The following is a 26,568-nucleotide window of genomic DNA, read 5'->3' as shown; positions in this document are numbered from 1 at the left end:
AGAATGCACAGACTGAATGCCAACAAAGAAAAAAATCAGCATCCATAAGAACAACAACCCCCCCAACCGAGTGATACAAAGCCCAAGAAAGCAATGAAATTATCCCAAGAGCATGGAAAACAGCAATACAGGCATTGTCCCAAAAGAGTTAAGTGATACCTCTCCAGAGCCTATAAGGAAGCCAAGTTCGACAAAAAGAACCACAGGTGTCAGTCCGCAAAGCTGTCGATTTAGACATCAAATAGATATGGTCCACCTTGAGAAGATCAGTCCATGCAAGAAAAGTATCCTTTTTCCAAAAAGAAGCCGCACAAAGCCACAAAGTGAACCTGCTCTCGCTCCAGTCCTAGAGCAGGCTTATTAAGTAGAAAAACATCCAGTTGCAACGAAACATGATGCTGCAAAACAGTAGACACCGTCCCTCAGAACAAAACAACCTTCAGACAGTCCCACCAAACATGCCAAAAATTGAGTAGAATTTATTTAAAAAGCAATTGAAAGAAATATTTGGAAAAATGCATATCCAATGATATCTTAAGGCTCATTATGTAACTCTTTAAAATAAGGGTGTGTGTGATGGAATAATCTTATGTGATGGACAACGTGGATCTTTTGGGGTACCATAGAAACCTCTCTCGAAGTTTCCACTCCAGTAATTCTTACTGTTGAGTTGGTCTTGGCCTCAGCCCAGAACTTTCTACTTAAGCTTTTCTTTTAGCATAGGGAATCCTGTTTTACAGTTTGGAAGAGAGAATGTTTCCAGACATGACCAAGGCTACTAGGGCCAGCAGGAAGAAATTTCTGCTTTTGAGACCAGGAGTTTTGCAACTATAGGCACTCTTTTGGCTGCACTTTCCTAGTAGATGTGTGATTACATTTAAGGACGTGAAATATGTATTTTTATGAGTCTTTCCAGTTAAGTTCTTGATGGATCAAGCTGTATCTCATATGTGCCTTGTCTGGTACCTCCCCCCCTCCCCCCCCCCCCCCCCCCCCCGGTGCTTCAGCTGATATTTAGAAAACATGTTACAATTGATGGCAGACTGTTGCCTTTGTTTATGTCTTTTGTTTTCCTTAATATTGTGAATCTGGAACCCCATTTAGAGTTTTGTACTATTAGAGCATTGATCTCTGAATATATTTTTCTGCTTTATTTATTTCTCTGTGGAATTTTTCAGTGGTTTTGATGTTCATTTGTAAAAGACATATTTTCTTGTTTTGGAATCATGATAAGCTTAAAAATAACACTAAAAAGTGTCATGGCATAGCAGACAGTGGGACTCTTTTACTAAACTGTGTTAAGCAGCTAATGTGTGTTTTATCACATGTAAAACATTAGCACAGGCCTGTTAAAATAGCCAGCATTGTAAAACAGGGACAGCATGGAGGTCTTTATTACTATGCAGTAGCTGTGTCTGCCGATAGGCTGCACTTACTGTCATTTCAAGAGTTGATGACAGCTGCAGACATGCTATCAGAAATGCTGTACTGAGGTTATCTTAGTAAAGCGAATGAGGCCACAGGAGGTGATACAGCCTTTTGCTCCCTAACTCTGGACTTCACCATCAGATACCCTCTGGTAGCTCTTTCTACCTCAGCCGTGCCATAAACATAAATCTCTGCCCCCTTCTGTAACCTCCTCCTCTATCAACCCAATCTTCTTTCACCTACCCAGATCCCTTGAGTACCTCAGATTAACCAATCCTGGGGCCATTCCTGATGGCCTAGTGGGACAGGGTGAGAGCAGTCCTCCTCTGCCCCTGTTCCATCTATCTTTGTATATGCTTAGATTTAACTCTGTTTTATATCTGCGGTATATTAAACAAACTGAAGGTGTAAAACAGTGCCTACTGACTCCAAACAATCAGGTTGATCATAGAGCAGTGATCTCAAACTCAAATCCTTTACAGGGCCATATTTTGGATTTGTAGGTACATGGAGGGCCTCAGAAAAAAATAGTTAATGTCTTATTAAAGAAATGACAATTTTGCATGAGGTAAAATTCTTTCCTTTTAGCTAAGTCTTATAATAATATTGTAATTTATAGCTAAAGAGACATGATATCAAGAAACTGTTTTATTTTACTTTTGTGATTATAATAAACATACTGAGGGCCTCAAAATAGTACCTGGTGGGCCGCGAGTATGAAACCACTGCCTTAAGAGATCCCTTTATATTGTCATAGGTTTGTGTGGGGTTTCTTTTTAATGTTGCATGAATTTTACATTTTTAGACCAAATTATCACAAATCTGTGGGTTATTGTTTGTTTTGGGTTTTTTTTTCCCAGAGCACTGTACAATGATTTGGCACTGAGCCCTGCATCTACCATGCTTATGAAGACGTTTTTCTTCTTTGCTCTAAGACTTGAGAAACTGGATTTTCATGGCAGTCTTCAAAACGAGTATGCTGTTACAAACACAGAAAGCAATCAAGACCGTACTGCTGGTTTGTCTTGTAACTCGCTGGAACCACAAGATGGCAGATTGTTCTTACAATCTATCACGGAAAACTATATATGTGCTGGTGGTTCTTTGTGTGTTGACCAAGAAGTCCTGAATAAAGTTACACATCTTGTCTCTGTTACTGCTGTGTCTTACATATGTATTAGTTTTGGTGTCTCAGGTGATGAACTGCTGAAGAGTTACTGAAAGTTTATAATACCAGAGATTTCCATGATTCATCTTGCAGTGAAACATGAATTCTAGTGTAATGTATCTAGTAGTCCTGAACACTAGGGTTATGCATCTGAACCCGCAAGTTGCTTGCAGAATGCTGTCAATCATCTTTGAACTTTGCCTCCTTCCCAGGCAGCTGCTCTTGCCTTCTCAGTTTTTTCTGCAAGCAAGTTGCTCAGAAGTGTTTCTGCTCTGCTCAGTGGCTTTATTTTCGGGTATTTTATTTCTTAGTGTTCAATTGTTGCAGAAGTCTGTTACTAGCAGGATCAGCCCTCAGGGGCACTTAGCTAACCATCTTGCTTTTGTGTATTTTTGGGAGCTCAGGGTCTGTGTAGCTACTCGTATCCCTGATTTATCAGGAGCTTGAGTACAGGCTAAATGGCTCTGTACCCATTTGGCCGGGCTTAATAGGTAGCCAGCTGCATGGTCTTCTCCCCCTTCGTGACTTGAGGTTTTCCAGGGGTTGAGGCTTAGCCCTACATTGGTCCGACAGCCTGAAGACCAGTTTTGTCCAGTGAACCTGTGAGATAGTTCTTCTCCATTTGTCCCAGTTGCACTACTAAGCTGAAACAGACAGGCACATTGAGTAAGGTTATTATAGCCTATAGGGAAAATCAGGGGTTCTCCAAAAGTAAAATTTGAAGGTTTCTGTAGCCAGAGCAGAGGTCCTCTACCTCTAAAACCCCTTACCTTGCATTTTTTTGTGCTTCAGGGGAGTCCCCACGGGCCGTTTTTGGCACAATTTTGCTGGCGGCAGCCATCGTAGATTTTAAACGATCTTTTTGTTTGAAAGCTTCCATCTGCCTCAAAACCCCTCAATTTTACCTAAAATCATCCTATGTGGGCGGCCAAGTGACACAGACCTCCTTTCAGGGGTCATGGGCAGAGGTTCAGCGGGGCAGGAGATAGCAAGCCTCTGGCTTTTGCCCATCTCCAGCCTTCAAGAAAGTACAACACCAGGACAGGGGCAGATTGTAGTCCTATTGGTTGGTCTGGTCTCAAATTGGCGCAGACCATTGGGTCCTAGAAGTTTGAGAAGGTTATAAAATTGAGTCCTGTGCCTCCCTTCTGGACCTTTTTGTAGAGTCAACAGCCTGCAAGAGAGAGCCCTCAGAGTCTGGGCAACGGTACAAAGGTTACTGGATCTTCATTCCATAGAGCCAGCCCTGGATGAAGAATTGGCCTCAGGCAGATACTCCATATACTTCATTGTGCTATTGAAAATCTCAGACAACTGGAGGCCTTTTTGAGACATCGTCGAACAATGCTGCATTGAGAGTGCCATACTTCAGCATGAAGACCATTTGGTCAGTCATAGCGGCAGTGGTGCCAGGAGAATTTCTTAAATTCCCTTGATTTTACAGAAGCTTATCTTCACATTCCCATTTTTCCAGCCCACAGGAAGTACTTGTGGTTTCATGTACTGGAGCAGCGTTTCCAGTTTCCTGCGCTCCCCTTCAGCCTAACAAGGGGATTTCACACCTTTACCAAGGTCATGGTGGTGATAGCAGTGCACCTCCACAAGGCAAGGATCCAAGCGCATCCATATTTGGATTAGCTAATCAGAGCCCCGTCCAAGGAGGAAGGAGAACAGGCAGTTTCAAGAGTGGTCCAACTCCTCCAGGACCGGGGATGGATAGTCAGCTTAAAAAAGCCAACCCAGCATCTGGAGTACCTGGGAGTTTTGTTTGATATGACTTTTCGTACAGAGCCACACAGACTGACGCTCCAGAAGCAGACTTCGGACCTGCTACAGAGTCCGACTCCCACGATGTAGCATTATCTGCAGGTCCTAGGGTAGATGGCGGCAGCTATAGAGGTGGTCCCTTGGGTGAGAGCGCACATGAGACCTCTCTAAGACTCTCCTCTCTCGCTGGTTTCCTCAGATGAACTCACTTCAGCATCTGCTTCCATGGTTACCAGTAGCAAGGAACATCCTGTGGTGGTGACTGCAGACAGCTTCCTTCTCAAGGGGCATGCCTCTCTGCATTTTCTTTGGGGAGATACTGATTAATGCCAGTCTTTATGGTTGGGAGGTGGGTCATTACAGCGGACACCTAGTTCAGGGTTGTTGGTCACTGGCTCAGAAAAAAATGGTCCATAAATTGGCTAGAACTCAAGACATTTGGCATTGCAGAAGTCTGGAAAGCAAGGTAATAAGAGTCTTCTCAGAAAAGGCAACAATAGTGGCCCATGTCAACAGGTATAGAGGCCCCAAAAGCACCACATTATGCCTAGAAACTCATCTCCTCTTTTTTTTTGGGGGGGGGGGGGGGGGGGGGGGCAGCTTATTTATATCATGCATATAGCGGGAATGGAAAATGTGCACGAGAACTTTCTCAGTCAGCAGATTCTCGACCTGGGGGAATGGTCACTGTCCCCCCAGATGTTCAGCTCCATTATTTGGGGGGTGGGGGGGCGGCATCCACAGAGGGACCTGCTTACCTCAGCAGTAAATACAAAGGCAGCTTGCTTTTATAACCAAAGATACGAGTCCAGAACCACGGGGTTAGACACGTTAGTCCAACTATGGTCAGAGAAGAGGGTCTTGTATGTGTTTCCCCCATGACTCTTGCTAGGTCAAGTCATTCACAGGATTTTGAGTCATCTAAGGTCAGTAGTCCTAGTGGTGCCCAAATGGCCCTATTCAATTTTAGTCCTTACCAACTGAGCGCAAGAACCACCTGTCGCTAAATCTGTACTTATTCACTCAATCTGTAACATTTCTAATCATGGTAAACCGCATAGAACTTCACAGTCCTGCGGTATATAAACTGTTATTATTATTTATTATCTTGGTATGCGGATCCAATTTGCCTTCAGAGGGACGACGGCAGTCTGATGGTCCACGTGGATCTTCTCACTTAGGGACCGGTCCCTATTGAGAATTCAGAACTCTCTGAGCTTCCGGCATGGCTCTTGAGTGGGTGGCCCTGACAAGGGTTAGTTGGATGTGGTCATCACCACTGCTTAGAGCTAAAAAGTCATCAATGGTGACATCCTTTGTTAAGGCCTGGAAGTCCTTTCAGCACTGGTGTGCCCCTTACGAGCTCAGATTTTGGTAGTCCTGGACTTTTTGCAAGAGGGTTTTCAGAAGGATCAGTCGGTCAGATCGCAGAAAGTGCAGATAGTAGGTCTTTCCTGTTTCCAAGCTTGGGGGGGAAAGAGGCTTTCTGGCTTCTTACCCAGATGTCACCCAGTTCATTAAAGGGATTCTTTGGTTGTGCTCTCTGGTGTATCTCCCATTCCCATCCTAGAATCTTAGCACTGTATTGCAAGGTCTCAGTAGAGATCTATATGAGCCCTTCCCTTCTGGATCTTATGGTCAAGACAGTGTTTCTGGTGGTGATTTTGTTGGTGGGACAACTCTCCCAGTTACATCTCTGACCTGTAGGGAAATGTTCCTTAAGATTACAGAAGCACGGCTTTCCTTTCGCACAGTTCTGTCCTTCTTACCAAAAGTAGTCTCTGCCTTTCATATCAATCAGGAAGTCTGTTTGCCTGCTTTTCATCCTAAGGGGAGTTTAAGAAAAAGGATAAAGCATTACATTTACTGGATGTTGCGTGCTTCTCCAATACCTTGAAGTTACCAATGAGTTTTGGCTATTGGATCACCTTTTTATTCTGACCTGTCAAGCTGAAAAAGGGAGGCTGGTGTCTTAAGGCGTCGATTTCCAGAAGGATTAGAATGGCCATTACCTTTGCATATGTGGGCTGCAGTAAGCAACTGCCGATCCCACTGAACCCATATTTCACCTGAGTTGCTACCTCATGGGCAGATTCGGGAGGTTTTACCTGAGGAAATCTGTAGAGCAGCTACATGGTCTACCATTCATACCGTTATCAGGTTCTGTAGAATAGAAGTAACAGCCAGGAAAGACACCACTTCAGGATCTTCCATTTTGAAGACAGGCTCAGTGGGCCAGCCCTAGACTCGGGGGACTGCTTTGGTACAGCCCTAGCATTCAGGACTACTGGACATATTGCACTAGAAAGAAAAAAAGATTAGGCTCTTACCTCGATAAACTTCTTTCTTGTAGATGTGTCTAGTAGTCCTGAAGCCTCGCCCTGTCTTGAAATCAGTCTGGCTTTGGAAATTTGTTTTTCAGATTAGTTGGAAAAAAACACCAAAAACCCAACATGCAAAACAGTAAAATCTGGTCTAAGTCTGTGTGTGATAGCAGGACATATGAGTAGCTCCAAACTCTATATAATAGTTTTGGTTAGTTACTTGAATGTTATAATGTTCATTGAGATGTTAGTTGCAGAACAGAATTGTAGTGTTAGGGATATTTTCCCCATTTCCCTCCTCCCAGTTATAACTATCATTTCAGTGCTCCTTGATTTGCTTTTGTACAATGAGGGGGCAGGAGCAGTTGCCTAGGAAGGAGGCAAAGTTAAAAGATGATTGACAGCATACTGCAGGCAACTTGTAGGTTCAGATTACACAACCCTAGTGTTCAGGACTACTAGATCCATCTACAAGAAAGAAAATTATCAAGGTAAGAATCTAATCTTTCTTTCATGTTGGGGAAATAAGGTCTCCTAAAAGTTTGATGTTTTCAATGGAAAATTGGCTACTCAGCTCCAGCAAAGATAAGCTTTCTTATTTTTCAATTTTCTATGTTTAATAAGTTGAATAACTAATGCAGTAAAGTAAAATAGCTGTACAACTGACCTGATGAAGAGCTTTGGTGCATTTTCTTTAAGGGATTGTTTGAATTAAATGCATTCCAAGGGCTACACCTCTGAAGGGCACTGTGAATACCATACATTAGTTATAAACAGGTATATATATATCTGTGGGTATATACCTGCTTATAACTAATGTTCCTACTTTGTCTTAGATTTGGTATCCAAAGATATCATAAGCACCATGAAAATATATATTGAACTGGAAAAAACACTTGTATTATACCTGGAAAGTATTTAACAATATAATTGAGTTTCAATGACTTTCTGGAAGGTTGATGTCTCATAAACTATATGCTTTTGATACATCTTTTAAGTTAAATGCTATTTTTTCTACTTAATGGAAAATGAATAATGAGTTAATATAATATTATGCCTTAATGAAAAGTGTGAAGTTGATCCAGAAAGGATAATTCATTGTTAAATACTTTCCAGGTATAATATATATGTGTTTTTTCCAATTAGTTTTGGTGTCTGACATGATACACCTGGGAGCAATAATAATTAAAACTAGAGATGTCTGTCTCATCTTTTCTTGCCCACATCTAAGTTCTCTCATCACTGACAAATCATTGAAATCCTCTTTTGTTATTCATACATACACCAAAATGTACAATCTCTAAATGTCCTTTTGTGCTTAAATGTGAGCTAGTGGTTAGAAGAGATAACTGGACCACACTGATTTCTTCATTTGCCTAATTACTTTTTTATGAGTCCAAATTGTTGGTTTTAGGTTCATTATCATTTAATACACTGCCTTTGAGGCCAGGCAAATCAAAGTTTTATAAACCACTTTGATGTGACTCGTGGAAGACAGTATAGAAAATCCTAAGAAACCATAAACTGGCTGTTTTCACTACCTCAAAAGAATGGATCCATCAGACGGTTTGCATCTTGTTCTTGTCTCTTTTAATCCCAACAGCTATTTCCATTTCTATACCGCAAATACCTTTCAGTTCATTGTGGTGTACAAAAGAGTAAAGAGGCTGCACAATAACAGTGATTTACAAAATTTGTGAAGGACAAAATTCTAGTAATAGAAAATGACCAGATTTTCAGTTACCCATAAGTTTAACAAAAAGAAATGATTTCAGTAATTTTCTAAATTGCAAATATGAAGAGGACAGCGTTAACAGCTTTCAAAATTTGTCGTCCCATTTCGCACATCCTTTTACCCATGGATAGGTGAAAATGGACGTAATCCGTAAAGGACAGTTTATATTAAAAAAAACTAAATAGTGCAATTAAATATCCCAGAACTTGCCCCTGGAGAACTTTATAAGCAAATTTTGGCAAATTGACTAGTCAGTTGCTCCTTTACAGTAAGCTTCACTCTCCACCATATACAAGGCACCAACTTGGTCCTATCTCCATAGCTTTGCTGCATCAAGCAGTGAAGTTGACAGAGAGAACACATTCAGTCAAGATGGGCTGGCCAATCTGTCCATCTGATATTACCAGGCTATTTCTAGACAAACCAAATTATAACTAGGTGAGCAGTCCTGAAGGTTAGAGTCACCCACTTGTTTGTGTCTGACCCAATCCTACTTCTCAATGGAAAAAGTATTGTATTTGTAGTAGACAGCACAAAATATCTCCCAGCTTCCCAAGAATTGCAATCATTCTTGCACTAAGGAATTGACTTGAGAAGACCACTGTACACAGGAAGGATATTCATATGTGCTCAGAGCTTTACACTGTGACAGTGTGTGGATTTGGTTGTAAAACATTAAGTTCACAGACAGGTTCAACTGATCAGCAAGAATACTGGCACATGTGTGCATTTTCTTAAAAATCTGCCCTTCCATCCTAGCTTTTAATCTAGTCATCTGCACCCAGCAATAGCAAATTGCATATTTTGTAAAATAATTTATCTACATTACATTCCAGTTGTTTTAAAGGATAAATGAATATGCTTATTTTGTATGTTTCATGTCATTAATGAACCTTTCAAACCTAAAGCACTATATACAATTCTAGGTGCCTACTTCATATATCCAAAAGTTAGCTAAGAAATACTTTCTTTCTTGCTAAACAAGCAACCATATGAACATATGGTTGCTTGTTTAGCAAGAAAGAAAGTATTTCTTAGCTAACTTTTGGATTAATGAACCTTTCAGCATTTTCTATAAAGTAGGGGAGTCCAACCTGAAGGCTTCACGCAACTCTGAGGTAGGACGTGTGCTAAAATCCTGCAGCTTGATGCAATTGCTGAGTTCTGGGGATAAAGCCTCAGTTAGTGCTTCTCTTGATCCCCTCACCTGTCCTGCTAGCTTCTTAGAAAGCACAGTATAGTGCTTTTTGCAATTGTAGACAATTGGAAGGCAAGATTAAAAAGAGCTTTGCTAGGAGTGATGGTTAAGGCTCTACAGCTAGAAAGAAACATAAGCTGCTGCAGAGAGGAGAAATATTCTTGGAAAGGATACAGGGCTTTGCAATGCATTTTCTGTTACACATTCCATGCCAGAAGTTTCCTAGAAGTAGATCACACCAAGGTGTGTCTATTCTTGTTTTCTGCCATTTCTCTTGTTGGCAATTCTTATCTGCAATGGTGCCAACCCAGTGATTTCTGACACATTAATATGTACCAGAAAACATGGTGATTTTCAATACTGTTTCACCCTTACTCACTTCATGGTAAACAAAGCCTAAAGGTATGGCCATTGCCAACCAAAAATGAAAGATATATTGTCCCTTTCCACAAAACTCCATTAATAGGATTACAGAAGTCCCCGAGAAGTGTTGCAAGCAGTCTTCAGTGTACTTTTAGGACCAAATTGCATTTACTTTAATACTGCTTCCCAAGCCACATTTTCTAGCATGCATTGATGTCTTGCCATCTAAGAAAAGAAAACACAGAAGTCATGACCATGCCAAAATTCTCAAGAATGTGCACCTACACATATGGTATGGGATCGGTTGCCACGCTGGGCTCTGTTTTTCCTTATACCCCTAAGATGAGCACTTTGTAGACATGCAAAACTAGCAATGGCTGATTTTTATAATATTTTCAGGGACCATAAAAACCCTAAAACTAATGGTCTAAATGCATTACAGGCATTATTATCTGTGCAAGTATATTAGGTTATCTACTACTACTGATAGTAGATGGGTCAAGGCCTGAACACATAATTAAGGGGCCCTTCTACTAAAGGGCGATAAGCCCTAAGGCAAGCTTAACATGTGAAAAAACACCTTAAAGCAGTGGTCTCTCTCACCTTTTCCATGTAAAGGGCTGCAGTGTGAATACGAGAAAGCTCTTAAGGGCCACCAAAAGATTTCAAGCTTATACATACTACTAATTTTATAAACCACCTTGATCTGCTTGTTCATACTGGGTATTAATAATTAAAAATTAATACTAATATTGATTCTGCAACACTTCAAGGGTATATTTTAAAAACTCACTTTATTTGGATTGACAACAGTAGCAAATTCCATAAATGAGACACACCTGAATAACACACTTAAGAGATTGTTTGCAGTTACTATATCAAGTGGGCAAGATTGAAATTAATGCATTTATAGGATTTGACAAGCATTTCAGCCAACTGTTTGAGGGCCTCAGTGGAGGACATCAGGGGCCACATGCAGCCCTGGGGTCATGTGTTGGAGACCACTGCCTTAAAGTGTTTTGTGGTAATTTCCCTTGTTCCACAAACTAACCATGTGTTATTTCTTTGGGAGAGGGGTGTCATGGGCATGGAGGTGTTTTTCAGCTAATGTGTTTTGATTAGCGCATGCTAGCTGGATAACGCAGACTTAACACAGGAGCACTAAGGACTAGATTCACTAAAGTCAGCAATCATCATTAAACCTGTTTTCACAGGTCTAGCGACGATCGCTGCTACCCATCCGATTCACTAAATGGCCCACCGTGTGTTGTCCGATCCATTCCAACCCATGCAAATTAGCCAAGCGATTGATTCACTAACATTTGCTTGGCTATTTTGAATCGGGTTTTACTAGCCTAAAACCCGACTACTGCAGACCTGTCGGTAACTGTGTTACCGACCAGTCTGCCGGTTTTTTTTTATTCATTTTTTTTTCCATGGCACAGATATTTTGCATGTGTTACACACGCAAAATATCTGCCCCATAAAAAAAAAAGTGAAAAGACAGGCAGACCTGTCAACACCCCTCCCCCCCCCGTGACCCACAAATGGCAGGAGGGATGCACACTCCCTCCTGCCACCCAACGCTCCCTCCCACTGTGCCGCTGAAAAATATGGCAGGAAGGATGCCCACTCCCTCCTGCCACGGACCCAGACGCCCCCTCCCCGTACCTTTAAAAGTTGGGAGCAGGAAGGGTGTTCAGTCCCTCCTGTTCTTCCGGCCTCCTAGGCCCCACCCCGGTGCATCATGTTTTATTCCAGCACTAAACCTATGATAGAAATTTTCCTTAGCACTAGCCCTACTGTCATCTATAAAACCAAAATTGTGTGGCATTTGGAGAATATGGATAAACTATGTCTAGCTTGGAAAGATCTCCCATTGTCCCTATTTGGCAGGATAGCCCTGGTAAAAATAATCATGCTCCCTGTTGCACCCATTTCAAACCATATCAATCTGGTTAACTTGCCGAGTTAAACAAGTTTAAATGGAGAATAAAGGCTCCCAGAATCAGCATGACAAAGTTGACCCTGGACAGATCTCAGGAAAGATTTAGTGTCCCATTACTACATTACTCACCAGAGGGGAGCCTAAATGAGACTCTGGGATCATGATTTGTGCCTAAAATGCAAACACTTGTCTGGCACTTATGTTTATTCATTTCTGGAATGCCACACCCTATGTATATGGAGGGAGACGTTCTGATAATAGAGCAGGTCCTGGGTCATGAGGTAGAATGGGAGTATGGTGTGCTACTTTTGGAATTCCAGGATTCTCTGATAATCCAGGCATTATCCGCCCCTCTCTGTAGATTTGCTTACAATGCTCTGTTAATGCTTAAGAAATTAATTTTGACTTACTGGGTGCCAGCAATAGGTGGCTCGTATGAAAGAGCTGCCTACCTTTGAAATCCAGACATAAAGGGCTTCTCTACACTCTGATAGAAGATGCTATGTAGCATTGTGAAAATGCTTTCTTGAGATACATAGTACAATACGATGAATCATTTTACGCCACCATTATCACCATACATACATGAACTGTATGGGAACATAAGCTGGTGGGAAATTGAAGATTTGTATGTGTGGGATGCTTGAATGTGTTTATATGAGAGCTTGATAGTTCAGTATGTTTGTTGGCTAGGCCCCGGGGAGCGTGGAAATGTTGGAGAGGCTATGGCAGGAATGTATTTGACAATATTAAAAACATTGGTGGATTGTTTATTGGGTCGACTAGGAAAATGTTGAACTTTTATTGGTAGTATGATTAGCCGTCTGGTACCTTCTGGGGGAGCCGATGGAGTTTTGTATAATCATCTGCTATACTATTGCTGTTCCGTTTGACAGGCAGCTTTTTGTTGTTGCACTGAATTTGACTTCAGACTTTTATGTACTTGTACATGCCTTACCACTATCAATAAAAACATTTTTAAAAAATAAATTATTATTATACTATTAACTGAAAAAAATAGCCTACTATTTACATAGATAGTGAACCTGGGCTCACTTAAATTTGTATTTTTATTCTAACTTGCAATTTTAAAATGTGTGCTTTGTCTAATAAAGTATTTTGGAGAATAGGAAAACAGAAAAGTTCACATGTATTATTTTAGTTTCATACTAACAATAATTAAAGCCAGATTTACTAATGTTTTCCCCCATAGATAGAGAATGAAAGAAAAGCAGACTATTAATGTACTAGCACACTAAAGAAAAGAATGTACGGTAATAGTTAAAATATTTTGAGCACTTTGCAAAGTAATCTTACCAACAGAAGCTCCTATTTTTAAAATATTTTTGGAGGGTTTAGTGTTATATTTTAGTACTATGTGCCCTACAGGAAATGCTGACAACTTTTTGGGTCAAAAACTTTGAAATATTCAAATGGCACTTACCTTAGTTAAAGTGAAAATAATCTATACCTTCTTTCAAATTCAGTGATTTTAAATTGTCTTCAAAATCTTCAGCTGTGAGGTCCTAAGGGAAGTGATATAGCATTAACTTATTCAGAGGAACTTGCTCACTAACAGCATCAGAAAACAGACAACATTTGTGAGAGGGGCCTGGGGCGGTGACACCTCCCCCCCTCTGCTCCGTCCTTGCCCCCTTCTGCTGCATGCACGCGCCCCTCCCTTTCCCCCGTATCTCTTTAGCATTCCCTGTGCGAGCAACAACCCCAACTTGCTGCTCGAGCCAGCGTCGGCTCTTCCTCTGACATCACTTCCCAGGCGCAGGTCCAGGAAGTGACATCAGAGGAAGTGCCAATGCTTTGTCCCCATGTCATTCTCTAAAATAACCTCTCGATCCCTCATCTTGTGAGAGACAGGCATATAAACAATCATCAATCTCAAACTGTTGTGGCACATCAAAAGTTGGATAGATGGATAACAATAAAATTTGAGGCTTTTCATGTTCGACTTAAGAAGTTTTCCTCTTAACCTATCCTTAACAAATCTCAAGGATAATCTAAATGTTTCAAAGGTATCCTCTACTGCAGGGGTAGGGAACTCCGGTCCTCGAGAGCTGTATTCCAGTCGGGTTTTCAGGATTTCCCCAATGAATATGCATGAGATCTATGTGCATGCAGTGCTTTCAATGCATATTCATTGGGGCACTCCTGAAAACCCGACTGGAATACAGCTCTCGAGGACCGGAGTTCCCTACCCCTGCTCTACTGTATGGTCAATCGGTAAAAGAAACTGAATATCATCGGCATACATACACCTTGACAATCTACACAATGTGGGTCCCAGCTAGGGTTCAGATAACTGTGTTAAGCAGGCCTCGGCAGAATGTTGGCTGGGATCCACCTAAGCTCTGGTAACCAGCAACACACCATTTAGCTCCAGGTACTCAGTACCAGAGCCTGTACATGGCTCAGCACTGAATATCTGGGGCTAATCGAACCAGCAATAATCAGTGTTTTAAAATAACACTGATCGAATATTAGTTAATATTTGTTTTTTTACAAACAGATAAGGATAGTTAGTAAGGGGTAGTAAAAATTTTATCAAGTAACTTGCAATGTAGCAACATGTATGGTACATGGCATTTTGTATCGCTGCAGCTGGGAACTTTGTGTGTGACCTGAAATTGGGCCCACTATCTTTTAAAGGGGAGGGTTGTGTCGGGACCCCCCCCCCCCCAATTCCTCTGATCAAAGTCTCAAATTGACCTTCCAAATATGAACCCTCCCATCCCATCATCCCCCGCCCTAGCAGCTAACCTGGTTTTCCTTGGTGGCTAGTTGGGGAGGAGAGGGGAAGGAGCAGTGGCGTACCTATGGTATGTGACACCTGGGGCCCATCATTTTTTACACACACCCGGCCCATCATTTTTTGACACCCTCTCCTGGCCCATCATTTTTTTTGACACATCCTCCCACCCTTGGCACGCCACTGCTACAGTTCAAAAAAGGCTTGACGGGAGCGGCGAAAATGTCCTTTAATGAACACCCTCCCGATCTGGCTCTATCCTGCCCCCTTTGTGACGCCACTGGACAGTGTTCTCAGCCATTGGTTGACCTTGCCTGGCTCGCAGCACCATTGGGAAGGAATAATTGCCGGTCATTCCTGACCTATTTGCACCCAGGTTCAAAATGGCAAAATTCCTCTAGCACAGTGGTCTCAAACTCGTGGCCCAGGGTCCACATGCAGCACGCCAGGTACTATTTTGAGGCCCTCGGTATGTTTATTCATAATCACAAAAGTAAAACAAAATTGATCATATGTCTCTTTAGCTATAAATGACAATGTTATTATTAAGACTTATCCAAAAGGAAAGATTTATAAACTATAAAGAGTTTTACCTCATGCAAAATTGTCATTTCTTTAATAAGACATTAACTTTTTTCTGAGGCCCTTCTAGTACCTACAAATCCAAAATGTGGCCCTGCAAAGGGTTTGAGTTTGAGACCACTGCTCCTGTAGGACCTCATTGTGGTAGTAACCCAGCTCTAGTAACCAAACAATTTTGCACTAAATTTTTTAGCAGGGTTATTCTTTAAACTCATCCAAAGTTTCTTCCTAAAATATTGTTGGATTTCCATCTTAACCAATCAGTTGTTCTAACAATATTATAGCTATGGCCACATTGGTAGCCCACTTGAAATCAATGCCTGTGGAGGAAATTTGCAGACCTGTGATTTGGGTTGTAAATGCATGAACACAGATCACTAATTTTTTGAAAAGGACTCGATGCAACAGCAGGATTGAGTGAACATTGGTCCTCCAGAATTTCTTTGGAAATTAGAATCCATGACCTTCCCCACCCCCCTGCTCATTTTTTCTTTTCTAGGCTGTGAACCACAAAAATGAAAATACAAAAGGCATAAATCATGTTGATGTTTTCCTATTAGAACATCTAGTTGTCCCCCCACACACTTTTTTTTCTGTTGAAGGCAGCGTGTAGCTAGGCAATCCATGCTTTGAGGATTTGCTATTCTGCTTGTCCTTGGAGAAAACCATGTTGCTTACCTGTAGCAGATGTTCTTTTTGCACACTTGGATATAAGTCCTCACATATCCTCCCTTTGCCCTAAGGAACTGTGTTCTACTCAAGTTGACTAAGTAGACTGAGGTAGTTCTGCGCAACAGCAGAAAATGAAGTGGTGGGTGTGCCGGCATAGTAAAATTACTTCTGTAGTGGTATAGACTGGGTAGGGTCAGCTTTCTCACCATGAGGACTTCTATCCTGCTTTCCACAGAGAACACCTGCTCTACAGCTAAGTAATTTGGTTTTCTCTGAGAATAAGCAAGATAGAAGCTATCGATAAAAAGCCAATATCAAATATTTGCACAAAGGTTTAAGGCACTAACAAATCTCAGTTAAAATACTGAAAAGCAAACAATCGCAAATCCTCACAACATTCCACTGAGATAGTATGTTAGATAATTTTTTTTTTTAAATCTTTAATAGTACACACTTAAATCAATCTTTGTTTCTCATTAACAGAGGTTCCCTGTTCCCTATGGTGTATCTCAGCTGTTCTTGCCAAAGAGTTCATGAAAAGTTGCAGTAAATGCAAATAATATGCAGCCAGTTTTGGGTTTGTTTTTTTTTAAACTGACCATCTAGGAGTCGGATCCTCAAAACTTATTGTGACTTAGTTCCAGCCAGTTTAGCATGCGAATATTTTACCACCCAATTATCAGAACGGCTCACCATGGTCTTTTCCAAGCAACCTCCGATTCTGCCATGCAAATGTAGTACAACAAGGTCATTACTATTAAAATGGGCTCATTAATATTTAAACGAGCACTCTAGCCGATTCTCTGTCATCACTGGGTGATTCTCCAAAGAAAGCGCCGGCTTTTAAGGGCCAAAAATTACTGGCTGGTCCAGGGGGTGCTGGTACTGTGAAAAGCGCGTCTTGGGTGCATGTTTCTGGCTGTGGCTCATGATAAAAAAATTTAAAAACATTATTCACATCAATTATAGTGATGGGGAAAAAAATCTCAAAAGCATGTATCTCGAGCACTAGAGGTGTGTATTGAAGGAGTGTCTTGCAAACCAACAATTGCACCTCCCCTCCATCCAATAACGCTGGCGTGCCTAAGATTGACACAACCCCTCTTTCCGTGGACTATTCTATGCATGTGCCAATTGCTATTATCAGCGACTGATCTCATGTAAATTTGACAATCCTCCGTGAGCCTCATTTGCATGCAAGTCCTTCAAGAATGACTCGTGCTTTTTGAATCATTAGATTTATGGCTGCTACACTGACCCATTGGATTTTACTGGTGATATTAGAGAATCTGGCCCCTAGTTTGGAGGCAGAAGCACCCTGGCTAATTCTATTCTATACTTATTTATTTATTCAATTTTCTATACTGTTCTCCCAAGGGATCTCAGAACGGTTTACATGAATTTATTCAGGCCTCAAGCATTTTTTCCTGTCTGTCCCGATGGGCTCACAATCTATCTAAGTATCTGGGGCAATGGGGGGATTAAGTGACTTGCCCACGGTCACAAGGAGCAGCGTGGGTTTGAACCCACAACTCCAGGGTGCCGAGGCTGTAGCTTTAACCACTGCGCCACATACTCCTCTGCACTATTCTCACAATAGATTCTAGGTGGATAACAATTGCTTATCTGAAACATGTAAAACTGCTCTTTCTGTCTCCTGCCCAGCCACCCGCCCCTTCCTATCCCTAAAATGCTTTCATGTTTCCCTCATATATACTGATATACTTGAACTGCAAAGTAATGGCGAAATAGAAATCACTAATGTAATATTTGTCTACATTTGCTTTTTTCTGATCTCAAGAAGGGTTCTCATCGAAAGTTTATTATAAAATGCATTGAGTTAGTCCAATAAAAAAGGAATCACCTTATTTCCTTTGTTTTATTTCTTGATATTACCATAGAGAATACAAAATAAAAGGAAACACCAACACAAGCTATAAATGAGCTGAGATTCTGTATTGGAACCTCATTCCAAAATAAGTTGTGGCTTTTCTTTTCCTGTCAAAATAACAGGGCTGCTTCCCCAGAAGCTTTTGAACCTCAAGCTGAAAAGCCATGAGTGAAAAAAAAAAATGGTCCAATGTTTGTGGAGTTGGCTCCCCAAAATAAAAGTAGCTTTAATTTGACCACGTTGCAAGAGCTGACAGATTGCCAAGCTGGTTTTGCCAGTTCATATTTCTCTGTAATGAAGAGCAGAGATTTGACGGCAGGTTTAGCAGGCTTCTGTTTTTGTAGGAAAAAACCCAGGTCTGTTTTGTTTGCTTAGGCTGCATTCAAACGTGATTACGCAGAAAGCAAAATATGATGAAAGAGATTAAAAATACAGTAGGCTTGAATATACCTCTTTGTGCTGCATGTGCAGGATGGCACCACAGGCCGGTCACCGCAGACTCATGCAAAGAATTTCAGTTACTTTACAAATTACTTCTTCACGTGATCGGCTTAAAAAGACCAAGTCCTTCTTCATAGGTAAACAGGTTTAAAATGTGCTAAGTTAATTCTACTATATATTTTAAGGGATAGAAAGTATAATTGCTTTTTACTTTCTCTGGAGGGTGAAGGGTCGGTATTAGCAATGTGACGTGCAGGAAACTGCTTAAGCACCTGTGTATTCTACCTATCTGATTGTTAGAGAGCACCAAGAGCCCTCTCAGGTATCACTGAAGACGGGGATTGATATTGAAAGGCCCTTGAGGCAACTTAAGTCCTGAAGTGACATCAAGAAGGTCACCCTGAATATGACCAAGAAAATACATGATAAACTTTGACAGTATAATTTGGCACTGTTAATTGCTGACATCTGGAAACCTACATAAATATCCCCTTGCCAACACCAGTGTTTTGTCTCTGCATCATCGGAGAATCTATCGGCCGTAGAGACAGAGATAACTTATTCACTGGGTACATAAGCTGTCAACTTGAACAGAGGTTCTTGCTAATGACAAAACTTTGAATAGAAATCCTACCAACCTCCGATTCCAGAACCAGGGATGTTCACAGTCTTATCTCTAATACAAACTATTTTATTTTAGTAAGCAATTAGAGGCTATTTTTAAACAGGGATCCTGGTTTAAGAGGGCACCTAGGCATATGTATGTTTATATATATATACATATATATTGCTAAGTTGGTAGCCTTTCCTCCCTTTCATTTTTTTTTTTTTTTTAAGGAAAAGCAAGCTCCTAATTGGATGAATACATGTTGATCTATAAGAAGAGTGGTTAGAGACAGTGGTAATAAAAGTCAAGGAGTAAGTCTGATGAATGGTTCACATGTTGAAGTAAAAAGGGTAAACTTTAAAATAAATGAAACATAATTTAGGATAAAACAAAAAACATAATTATGAAGGAGTCCATTAGAGAAATAACAGATATTTATGAGAAAGCGGTACAGTGTATTTAATGTATTTTAGAAAGAATCTTTCTGCCATGGAGACAGAGAGTACACACCCGTTGGTGCTCAAGAAAGCTGCTGCCATGACGTTGAATAAGGCTGTGACCGATGACGGTGGATGCTGATCTGGTTCGGGGCCTTGAGCATCTGTGCATGCTCAAGGCCTGCCGGCTCCTGCCTTCTCTGAGATTCTCGGAGGGAGGCAGGATCTGGCAGGCCTTGAGCATGCACAGATGGTCAATGCCCACACCACATTAGCATCCATTGTCGGCAGTCACAGCCTTAGTTAGCATTGTGGCAGCAGCTTTCTTGAGCACAAACTGGTAAGCTGGAAGGGGGGGGCACGTACGCAGGATAGTAGGCTCCAGGGATTGAGTGCAGGAGGAAGAGGAGGATAGGTGCACCGGTGGTGGCTCGAATATAAACCAAGACCCCCATTTTTAGGCCATTTTTTGGGCCCCAAAATCTCAGTTTATATATGGTAAATGAATAGGAGACAGGCCTCTTTAACAAAAAGGAGGCCCTGAAATCGGGGGAACATGGGATGAAGCTTAAAGGTAATAAACTCAGGAGTAATTTAAGAATAACAGAGGTTTGAACAGCATCCCAGTACAGGTAGAGAAATGGACAATATCTGAGTTCAAGAAAGATGTGCTTTTATCACCAGATGTGCTATTAAAATTTACTCTTATTGCCTGTATTCAGAGAATCATTAGAGGAAGAAATTATAAAATTAGCAGTTGGTATGGACTTGAAATTTCCATATGGCTCCTGGGATTGTTTTGCCTAGGTTTATGACCACCACCAGGTCAGATATATCATTTTCTCCGCACAACAGGGCTCTGGGTGAGTGCATGCCTTGCGGTACAGAAACTTTCATGCCAGATTTATGAGATTTGAGAACCAGTGGCCAAAATGAGAGTCCGTGCATCATTCAGCTCAGATAGGCCAAGTGGTCCACTATCATAATCTATGTAAATTTTTTTTTTTTTTTTTAATGTACATATGTTGACATCACCTATACATTGTACATCATAATATGTAACGATAAGCATATTTTGTGTTTGCAGATATACAAATTTAAACCGCTGGCAGATGTCATCTTACATCTGCTGATGACTAAATGCATGAAAACAATAATCTCAGAGCCCTGCCAGGTAGTGGCTTGCCACATGAAAGACATTAACCTGAGATATTATCGCAATTTTGTTTCTGTGCTTACAAGCTCCATTTCATCACCCAGTGAGGTCACTGGCAGTTCTGCTAAGGAAACATCATATGGTTCATATATAGAGAATTTTTCTTGCTTGGCAAGCTCTTGTACTCACCAGCTTGACACAAATAATAAATGGACCTTGAGAATCTCTGAAATGCTGTATTGGAATCTTTGGTTTTGGTCTCTCCTAAAAGAAAAGGAACATTCATGAAAAGAAGGCATGTAGAGAGAGTAAGGATATTCGTAGGTTTCTTAAGTTAACACCTAACACTGTTTTGCTTTGCCAAAAAGAAGCATTTAAGCATAGCAAATGTCATATGCTATTCATTCTGTTCTGACTTAAGGAAGAAATTAGCTCCAGAAAAAAGAGTCAAGAATTATATTAAATTACATCGATAAAAAGATATCACCTTATTTTTTTGCTCTTGGTGTTTTGTTTGTTGTATTAAATTTAATGTCCAAGGGTCAAAAGGGCATTAAAAGAATAGCTTGCACTAGCACTAAGGACCATCATAGTTGAAAGGCCGCTTTTTCAAATGAGCTAAGAAGAGCCTTAGCTGCATCTGTGTGATGCCTATCTAACATCTACAGTAGAGAATGACACGGTGGTTGTTACCCGCAAGTAACCCGCCAAAACAGTGACCAAAAAAAAAGGTCACCACGAGATCGGGGACAAGGCCATTCACCGCCCCGTGGAGCGGTGAATGGTTAGCACGCGCGGTGAAGAGAGTTCGATCCGGCAGCCCCCTCTCTCCCACCGGCCGGACGGCCATGCACCGCCCTCCCTCCTTTTCCCTTACCTTCTCTTGTTGAAACTGGCGATTTCTATAAGGCTATGTGCTGTATTATAGCCGGAGCCTTGAAGTTGAGTCACGTTGCCTGCTGGAAAAGTCTCCTCCGACGCAACTTCCTGTTTCCGGTTGCATCAGAGGAGACTTTTCTAGTAGGCAACCCAATGCGACTTCAAGGCTCCGGCTGTAATACAGCGAATAGCCTTATAGAATTCGCCAGTTTCAACAAGAGAAGGTAAGGGAAAGGGAGGGAGGGAGGGAAATCCATGGCTGGCCGACAGGAGGGAGCTGCTGGACCACGTGAAGGATGCTGGGGGTGGGAGGATGGAGAGGAGAAGACGCTGAAGACGGGGACGGAGCAGTGAAAGGGACAGCGGGGACAGTGACGGGGCGGTGAAGGGATCAGCAGAGACGGGGACGGGGTGGCGAAGGGGACGGCGGGGACGGGGCGGTGAAGAGGATGGTGGTCCGGGGACGAGGCAATGACGGGGACAGAATTTTTCCCCGTGTCATTCTCTAATCTACAGAACTGCCTCTGACACTCACAGTATTTCAATTTACCAAAAACAATGGAATGAAAGCTTCATGAAACTCAGGCCCTCTTTTACTAAGGTGCGCTAACCGCTAACGCGTGCATGTTAGTCTATGGACGCGTTAGCGTTTAGCACATGCTAATTCAATTAGCGTGCGCTAATCGGTTAGTGCACCTTAGTAAAAGAGGGGTCAGTGTTTCCAAACATTGGCAGAAAAGAAATGATGTGAAATTTATGCAGTAGTAACCTTATTGTCAAATATTTCACACTGAAGTTTTCATCCATTGGGCTAAGTCATAAGGATATGTATGTGTTCATGTGCATTCATTTGGGCATCTTAAAATTTTAGTAGGCATAATGTTTTGTGCATTAACATACAGTAGACTCTCAGTTAACTGGCACCCATGGGGATTGATAGATGCCAGATAAATTTCTGGTTGCTTGAGAGTTAAAAATAGCCCAATACTATACCCCATACTATGCCATACCATAAACTTTTGCAGACAAACTACCGGACATGTGGTAGGCAAAGTGTGGGTGTACTCAGGTGTGACGTGCCAAGTTTACATTTAAATTTCCACCAGAAATTAATTTTATTTTTGTTTAAAGTAATACAGTATTTCTTTTTTAAAATTTTTTATTTCTCAAATTTCAAATTATATTTACAAGAACAAACTCTTGCTACAGGAACCCAGCATGAGATATACAAGGAAAAATTTAATACAATATCAACACAATATTGAAAGAAAAATTTTTTAAAGCTCCTTAGACCACTAAACATTGAAGGAGGAATTCCAAATAAGTAAAGAGAAACTTAATATTTTAAGTAATCAATCAAGGAATAGGCTTAACAGCAATGAATCCCATTTTAACTAAGGGCTCCTTTTACTAAGCTGCGATAGCGGTTTTAGCGCGCGCAGAATTGCCAAGCGCGCTAGATGCTGATGCTACGTTAGTTCTAGCCGCATGGCGCGGGTTTAGCGCATGCTAAAATTCTGCGCGCGCTAAAAACGCTATCGCAGCTTAGTGAAAGGAGCCCTACAACTAAACATTCCCTGTAGCCAATTTCTTCAAATCTAAGAAGGCTCACAATTGTTCAGGAGAATAGAACACACATTTAACCCCTAAATATTTAACTAGACATTTGCAGGGGTAGGCTAATAAAAATGTACCTCCCAAAGACACTGATTCAAGCCTCATTGCAAGAAACAATTTCCTACATTCCTGTGTCTGTCTAGCAACATCGGGGTACATAAAAACTTTTTTCCCCATAGAACAGTGTATCTCAAATTTTGCTGTGTGCCTCCTGAGATTCCAAGTGTGCCCCGGCACACTGAGAAGGAAGAGAAGCGTCTGCCAGCTGACTTCCCTATTCGGTACAGCGCCAGCACTGCCCGATTCGCCGAAGGCCTGGATGTTTCCCCCTTCTCTCTAGCGTCCTCTGGCTTCCCCCTGGCCTCACCTTTAAAGCTAATTACAGCAGCCTGCAAAGCATTGCCGATATGTAAAATGATTTTATTTTCAATATAGTGATTAAAATGTGCTGTGTATATTGTGTGTATATGAAAAATGAATAGAAAAAATTGCATTACAATTAGTAAAGGGGATGGGATCTGGGGCAGAGCTTGGGTGGGCTTAGGGAGGTCTGTGGTTGGGGTACTCAGTTGATGTTTGTTAGACTTAGGGGGTACTTAGCTTGAAGTAGTTGAGAAACACTGCTGTAGGCAATCAGCTGGCGCCAGTGCCTCTACTTCTCTCCAGCCCTCTTCCCTGCTGGCACCCCCTACTGGCGTCTCAGGGCCCATCTGGAGGGCCTCTGCACATGCGCGGATGTCGATGTGATGATGTCACACATATGCGTGATGTCATCACGGCAACGTCCGCACACTTCTGGGTGCCTCAAGCCGTGGCCACTACCTTTAGTGTGCCCCGGCTTGAGAAAGTTTGAGAGACACTGCCACAGAACAATACTTGTGGAGATCGAAAATATAAACAAAAAATTGCATTTACGTCTTGTTCAAAAACCAACGCAACTAGCAATGTTATTCTTTCAGAGATTTCAGATACAGTTGACTCTAAAAGATCTGTAACATTTAAGACACCTTCAGCATTTAAATTAACCTGTTCAGCCTCTGGGTTTACCCCACCCCCTTCTTTTTTGATGGTAAATAGTATACTGTATCTTATTAACAGGTGGTTTACATTCAGGGGAAAATTTTAAACATTCAACAAGATATTTTTTAAACATCTCAATAGGAGAAACCCCAGAAACCTAGGAAAGTTCAAAAGGTGTATATTCAAAGGACGACTGAAATTTTCCAGTTGTTCAACCTTACGATTTAATTGGTTTTTATCCTTAATTAGTCCAAGAGATAAATCTTGAAGCTTTTCCACCTTTTCATTTACTTGTTTTAAATTGCTGGAGAAATCTTCCTTGGTCCCTTCTAATTTAAGTCCCAAAGCGTCAACTGTACTTACTAAAGCTGCGACTTCTTGTTAAGATTTGGCTGCAGCGGCGTTCAGACTAAAGAGAGCGAACCAAATACTCTCCAGTGTAACCACCGGAGGTTTAACCAAAAGAGAGCTGACTTCCCTGTCAGCTCCCAGGTCTCCCTGCTCCTCCATTGCTCTCCCGGCTTCTGTCCCTCAAACTCTGCCCCTGCACTCTCCATTTGGCAGGGCTCCTCAGACAATGCCGTGTGTGAAGCAGGGCGCGGTGGTGGAACAGCAAAAGGGGGAGACAAAGATGTCTCAAAGGCAAGGTCCTCCACTTCTCCTCAAGCGGGGGACAGCGCTGTCATTACCCCAGAAAGCTCCGCGGAATTCAAAATTGACACGAACTACCGAATCGACCGCTTCTGCATCGGGGAGGAAGTTCGTAGTGTTGAGGGATCTACCCAAACTATTCCCTTGAGCTTGGTATGCAGCATTGTTGTAGAGGTAAGAGAAAACTAAACGCTATCGGGTCAGCTCAGGAGCGCAAGTCTTAGGCTGCCACCATCTTGAAATCCCCCCAGCTGTCAAGTATTACAGTATTTCTTTGATTTTTATTTTTTTTTTTTGCTGGTTGCTTGAGAATTCTGGTTGCCAGAGAGTCTACTGTACATACAATTAATTTGTGTTCATAAGAAAAAATTATTATAACAAATGTGTGAAATTAAACAAAAAGAAAAACCACACAAACATCGGGGGGAAAAGCCAAATAATCCAAAAACATTTGTTTGCCCCTGCACATTTCTACTAACTCAACACCAATTTCATTAAGGCTATTTTAGGCAATGCATCGCAAATCTTAGACTGCAATGGGACGAGGGTGGGAAAAAATAAAGCAAAATTAGGTCATTCTTTCAAAATTGTCAACAACCAACATTAGACCTGGACGACATACTAACCTTAGAATCCTCATATGTATAGAATCCTTTGGCTATTTTATTCTTATCAACATCACAAAATGCTACAACCTAGGGAAAAGAAAAGAGAGTAAGGTAAGCACAGATTTAATACAATTCATATTTATTGTGCCAAAATAGGTCACAACTCAAAAAGTTTCACTCAGTGTCCATTTACATTTACTATTTTACACAACTTTGCATTTAACTGTATGTGTAAGTTCATTCTACCACACATGCATGCACGTCCACTTATTTTATAGATAGATACACACACACAAACATACACACCATATTAGAATGCAGAGATCAGAATTAAGACATCCACCTCAGGATGTCCTCAATTCCAGTGGTATTTTTCCAAGGGCTCTGACAAATGCAAAGCCTTTTGTAAAATACAGTACAGGAGTGAATGCACATTGGGAACAGCCATTTTACAAGTATACATGCAGAGCAGTGGTCTCAAACTCGCGGCTGTGGCCTGCCAAGTACTATTTTGAGGCCCTCGGTGTGTTACCATTGTTCTGGAGCACTGCCCACCTCACTGCTGTAACCTCACACAAGCACTTTCCTGCATCTGTACGTGATTGTGAGGTGGAGTGGAGAGGACAATCGCATACAGACGCAGGAAAGCGCTTGCGTGAGGTTACAGCAGTGAGACGGGCAACATTCCAGAACATAAGGTACCCACTGGAGGTAGTGCAGCTTGTGCGTGTGTACGTAATCTCGTGAACTCTCGTGAAATTTGGCACCTCTCCTGGCAGTGACTGCTTGATATAAGATGGTGGATGCTGGAGGAGGTGAGAGCTGAAGGCGGTTGTGGACGCAACCACCGGACATTTGCGGCACAAGTTTTCCAGGCACAAGTCGGATACTGATTCTCCCCTCTACACCCAAATCTTGACTCTTGCAGTTGATACTTTAGAATCTAAATCACAATTTTGCATGAGGTAAAACTCTTTATAGTTTACAAATCTTTCCTTAATTGCTTCTGATAATTTCAGCTATACACAGCTGAAAGCAGTTCAACATGTAGAAAGTGAAAAACTATCTAAACCTAATTTTCTGCATGTTGCATTGCTTTCAGCTGTGTATAGCTGAAATTATCAGAAGCAATTTCTGTGTGGAAGTCACAATTCACACAACTTCTACATACAGCTAGCTGTCTGTTCTATTTTGCAGACTTATAAGTACTGCCAATTAAGCAATGAGACCGCAGGGGTTTTTTTTCCCATTTTGAAGGTCATTATAAACAACAAGGGATTGTGGAGAATTTTCTCCCTGAAAATATTGTGTA

General features: G+C 41.5%; 2 protein-coding genes across 8 annotated transcripts in view; one reads left to right on the top strand and one right to left on the bottom strand.

Moving 5' to 3' along the window:
• TBCD (tubulin folding cofactor D) overlaps nucleotides 1-2,584 on the top strand; it is a 487,835-nt gene extending 485,251 nt beyond the window's left edge. For both annotated transcript variants that reach the window (XM_033961208.1, XM_033961209.1), the window contains one exon: nucleotides 2,289-2,584. In XM_033961208.1, the coding sequence (XP_033817099.1) occupies nucleotides 2,289-2,303 (15 nt within the window). In that variant the 3' untranslated portion in view covers nucleotides 2,304-2,584. The remainder of the gene's footprint in view (nucleotides 1-2,288) is intronic.
• Nucleotides 2,585-4,942: 2,358 nt separating this feature from the next.
• B3GNTL1 (UDP-GlcNAc:betaGal beta-1,3-N-acetylglucosaminyltransferase like 1) overlaps nucleotides 4,943-26,568 on the bottom strand; it is a 315,188-nt gene continuing 293,562 nt past the window's right edge. For all 6 annotated transcript variants that reach the window (XM_033961211.1, XM_033961214.1, XM_033961213.1 and 3 more), the window contains 5 exons: nucleotides 25,275-25,343; nucleotides 20,671-20,745; nucleotides 13,376-13,457; nucleotides 9,482-10,208; nucleotides 4,943-9,315 (listed from right to left, as the gene is read on the bottom strand). In XM_033961211.1, coding sequence (XP_033817102.1) covers nucleotides 13,377-13,457; nucleotides 20,671-20,745; nucleotides 25,275-25,343 — 225 coding nt within the window. In that variant the 3' untranslated portion in view covers nucleotides 4,943-9,315; nucleotides 9,482-10,208; nucleotide 13,376. The remainder of the gene's footprint in view (nucleotides 9,316-9,481; nucleotides 10,209-13,375; nucleotides 13,458-20,670; nucleotides 20,746-25,274; nucleotides 25,344-26,568) is intronic.

This window comes from Geotrypetes seraphini, chromosome 10 (genome assembly GCF_902459505.1).
Source record: "Geotrypetes seraphini chromosome 10, aGeoSer1.1, whole genome shotgun sequence".
In the NCBI taxonomy this organism is placed as follows: Eukaryota; Metazoa; Chordata; class Amphibia; order Gymnophiona; family Dermophiidae; genus Geotrypetes; species Geotrypetes seraphini.
This window is presented reverse-complemented; position numbering and strand designations above follow the sequence as displayed.